General features: G+C 39.1%; 1 protein-coding gene across 1 annotated transcript in view; it reads right to left on the bottom strand.

Moving 5' to 3' along the window:
• MED12L (mediator complex subunit 12L) overlaps positions 1-4,176 on the bottom strand; it is a 518,530-nt gene that overhangs the window by 451,588 nt on the left and 62,766 nt on the right. The window contains 1 exon segment of the mRNA XM_042780849.1: positions 2,494-2,653. Coding sequence (XP_042636783.1) covers positions 2,494-2,653 — 160 coding nt within the window.

A 4,176-nucleotide genomic window follows, 5' to 3' on the forward strand; every position in this document is an offset into this window, starting at 1 on the left:
AGGAGAGGGGAGGAGAGTTTTTTACTGTTGGGGATTGTAATCAGGGCCATGAAAGCAAATGTGCATGAACTGTTGAGAGTAAAACAAATCTGTTTTGTGAATCTGCACCCAAATCACCAAAAAAAAAAAATATATATATATATTCAATTAGGGTGTTTGTAGTAGTTAAGTTTGTGTGTCAACTTGGCTGGGCCTGGCTGAGTGGCTGGGCAGCTGAATGGAGTTATTCCCCATGGTGGAATCTATTGGAGCAGCTGAGCAGCTGCCTTACGGATGTGGTCTGCTTCCTGTATATAAGAAGAACCCTTGGGGTTCTTACTGCACGCTTGAACCCTGCATGTAGCTGTGTCATTGTTCAGCAGTCTGCCATGCTCTGCTGACCTTGAGATTTTCAATGGACTTTAACTAATGGCTGGCCCTGTGATTTGATAGCATCAGGACTGTGCCTTTTTACTGTCAACCTTGGGCTCGTCAGTCTCAGCAGCCAGCAGCTGAGTGAAGAAAAGCCTCAGTGGGCCAGGAGCAGGAGGTAGAGCTGAAGCCCAAGGTCGAGGGGCTTTTACCCAGCCCCTAGAGCCTGGCACTTTGAACTCAGACTTAAACCCTCCAAACTGTAAGAGAATAAACTCCTGTTTGTTAAGGCCATCCCATTAGTGGTATATTACTGTCAGAGCGACACTAGGTAACCAAAACAGATGTACATATCCAACAGTAGCTACTTCAGACTACTTTCACCTTTACGTACAACTTTCAACAATAATATACGATTAAGAATAACTCTTCAGAAAAAATACCTGTAGTACTAATAAACAAAAGATGTTTAACTCCAAAAAAAAAAAAAAAAGCCATTGTCTAATCACCAAGAATGAAGACTAACTAGTTTCCTCTCAGTTTGTTCAACAAATACCTTGTTGTTGTTGTTATGTACTGTCGAGTCGGACCCAACTCATAGCGACCCCGCCTCGGGTTTCTGAGGCGGCATCACTACCGAAGAAGATTGCCCAACTTTCCTTCCTAGGAATGGTTGGTAGGTTTGAAACTCCAGCCTTCTGGTTAGCAATCAAGTGCCTTAGGCACTACGCTACCTGAGCTACCATTTAAAAAAAAAAAAAAAAACCTCACTGACGTCAAGTCAATTGAGCCTTCTAGCAACGGCCCCTTGGGTTTCCAAAGCAGTATCTCTACGGAAGTAGATTGCCCAACATTCCTTCGGAGGAGTGGCTGGTGGGTTTGAACTATCAGCCTTCTGGTTAGCAGTCAAATGCCTTAGGCACCACACCACCAAAGTTCCCATATCTACCATGGGCCTGCCTAATTCCAGACCTTGGGGATTTGGTGGTAAGTAAGATAGGCAAAGACCCTCACCCTTACATGTCTTTTATTTTAGTGTATGGGGCTGCTGGGGGACAAGAAAAGGATGAGTAATGTACATACAAGTACATTTTTTAAAGATAATTTCAAACAGTGAAAAGTGCTGTGAGTACTTATATAAAATACAAGGCAAATTCATAGAGACAAAAGTTTATTAGTGCTTACCAGAGGATGGGGGGTAGGGAGTGAGAAGTTGTTAGTTAAGGGGTACTGAGTTTCTGTCTAGGGTAATGAGAAACATTTAGAAATAGATGGTGGTGGTGACTGCACAACATAGTGAATATAATTAATTTAACTAAATTATACACCTGAAAATGGTTAAATGGCAAATTTTTTGTTACATTTATTTTACTACAGTAATTTTTATTTAATTAATTTAAAAAAATACAAGTAAGGTGAATAAAGTAACCCACAAAAGAGAACATAACAGGGAGAGGGGAGAAAGAGAAGGAATGCTATTTCGCTAGATGCCCACAGACAGCCTCCTGAAGCAATGACGTGAGCCAAAGCCTCAGTGAAGAGAAGGAAACATGCAAATAACCTACAGAAAAGCAACCCAAAAACACAGAATAGCACATGCAGAGCCCCGAGAAGAAAATGAACTTGGTATATTTGAGGGACAGAGGAAGGCAGTATGGCTAGAACATGAAAGAAAGAGGGGCAAATTATAGACGGCCTCAATGGTTATAGGACAGAGTCTGGATTTTTATTCTAATTTTAATAAATTATTGCAAAGTTATAAATGGGGACATGATATGATCTGATTTAGGCACACAGATCAGTTGAGCAGTTATGTGTAGACTAGAAAATAAGGAGCAAAGTAAAAGCTGTAGGGGGCTGCCACTGTAGCCAGACAAGAGATTGAACCAGAAGTTGGTGGCCTGAACCAGAAGTTGTGATGTAAAAAGTGTTCTGATGAAGGATACATTTTGGAGGTACTACCTTTAGAACCTGCTGATGGAGTCAGGATTCTGGGCCCACATGACCAAGGATGAGCTCTTCCATCCACCCCATGAGTTACTTTTATTCTCAGCATGTACCGTCTCAGTACTCACTATACTGGTAACAGTAACTTACAGAATCAAAAAGGAAATGTAAAATGTATTGTAGTGCCTCACTTACCCAAATTGGGATCAGTAGCCTGACGTTTCTTAATTTTAGCTTCAGAAATAGCAGAATAATAGGCACATGTCATCTTGATCAGCCATGTTGCTCGGACCATTGGCACTGAATATTTAGCTAAATATGCAAAAACATCCTCTTTTTTACTAAGGATGGGAACCTAAAAAAAAAAAAAAAAAATTTATAATAATTACTTACTCTGCCAGTGCTAAACAAACCTAAGGAAAGAGGAAACGAAAGGAAGAGGAGGTTAGGTAACCAAGTTATCTGCAGGCTATAAGAAAACATATCCTCAATGGATTTTCAAACAATATATGCAATTAAAGAAATATAAAGGATATTCTGAACAAATTTTCATTGAGAAAGAAAGAGTGAAAACTATGGTTATAGCACACTGGAAAAAAGTTCAATCAAGTGTTCTTTCTTATTTATAAAAACAAATTATTTTCTCATATGTTGGAAGTTACTCAGATTAACAAAAACATAGGAAATAATTTCATGACAGTCTCCTAAAGAGTTTATCTCAAAATCGGAAGAGACTAAGTGGAAAAACCATCCCCGTCCTACATTTTATCAAGGAGCACTTTTTTTGCATAAAGCTTTCTGACTGTAATATTTTTTAAGGATAAAAATTTCCAGAAAGTTAAAAAACTTTCAGAAAAAGTACCTTGACAGTCCAAAATTTAAAACAGAGGCTGAAATGATGAATCGGTGAATCTACCTAATAAACACTGAGCTAGAAATAGCAGGGTAATTAATTCACTCATTGAAAGTAGGCACTTGAGTCAGTTAATTACTTCTTCCAGACCACAAAAGTACTATTTAGAAAATTAGTATCCCAATGTACCACTGAATGGTTAGAAAGAGTTAATTTATTCTTCTAACCCTCATAAATACTCTAGGAACAGCCCATTCATCTATATAACCTATTCATTTTATGAATATAGAGAAAAACAGTGAACAAAGAATGTGTAGCTCTGCTGTGGCAGGATGGCAACAGGGGAACAAGAGGCAAGGAGATGCGCTGCACCAAGGATGAGCATGTCAACACTCCACTCCAGACCCTGGCCTGTTTGTTGTAGCCCATCACTCGCAGGCCTTAGTCTCTCCACTTATGCACTGTGGTAACACCAACCCAGTCAATTTCATAGAGACAAAAGTTTATTAGTGCTTACCAGAGGATGGGGGGTAGGGAGTGAGAAGTTGTTAGTTAAGGGGTACTGAGTTTCTGTCTAGGGTAATGAGAAACATTTAGAAATAGATGGTGGTGGTGACTGCACAACATAGTGAATATAATTAATTTAACTAAATTATACACCTGAAAATGGTTAAATGGCAAATTTTTTGTTACATTTATTTTACTACAGTAATTTTTATTTAATTAATTTAAAAAAATACAAGTAAGGTGAATAAAGTAACCCACAAAAGAGAACATAACAGGGAGAGGGGAGAAAGAGAAGGAATGCTATTTCGCTAGATGCCCACAGACAGCCTCCTGAAGCAATGACGTGAGCCAAAGCCTCAGTGAAGAGAAGGAAACATGCAAATAACCTACAGAAAAGCAACCCAAAAACACAGAATAGCACATGCAGAGCCCCGAGAAGAAAATGAACTTGGTATATTTGAGGGACAGAGGAAGGCAGTATGGCTAGAACATGAAAGAAAGAGGGGCAAATTATAGAC

The sequence above is a fragment of the Orycteropus afer genome, unplaced genomic scaffold (assembly GCF_000298275.1).
Source record: "Orycteropus afer afer isolate SDZICR_OR568_19922 unplaced genomic scaffold, OryAfe1.0 scaffold00066, whole genome shotgun sequence".
Classification (NCBI taxonomy): domain Eukaryota; kingdom Metazoa; phylum Chordata; class Mammalia; order Tubulidentata; family Orycteropodidae; genus Orycteropus; species Orycteropus afer.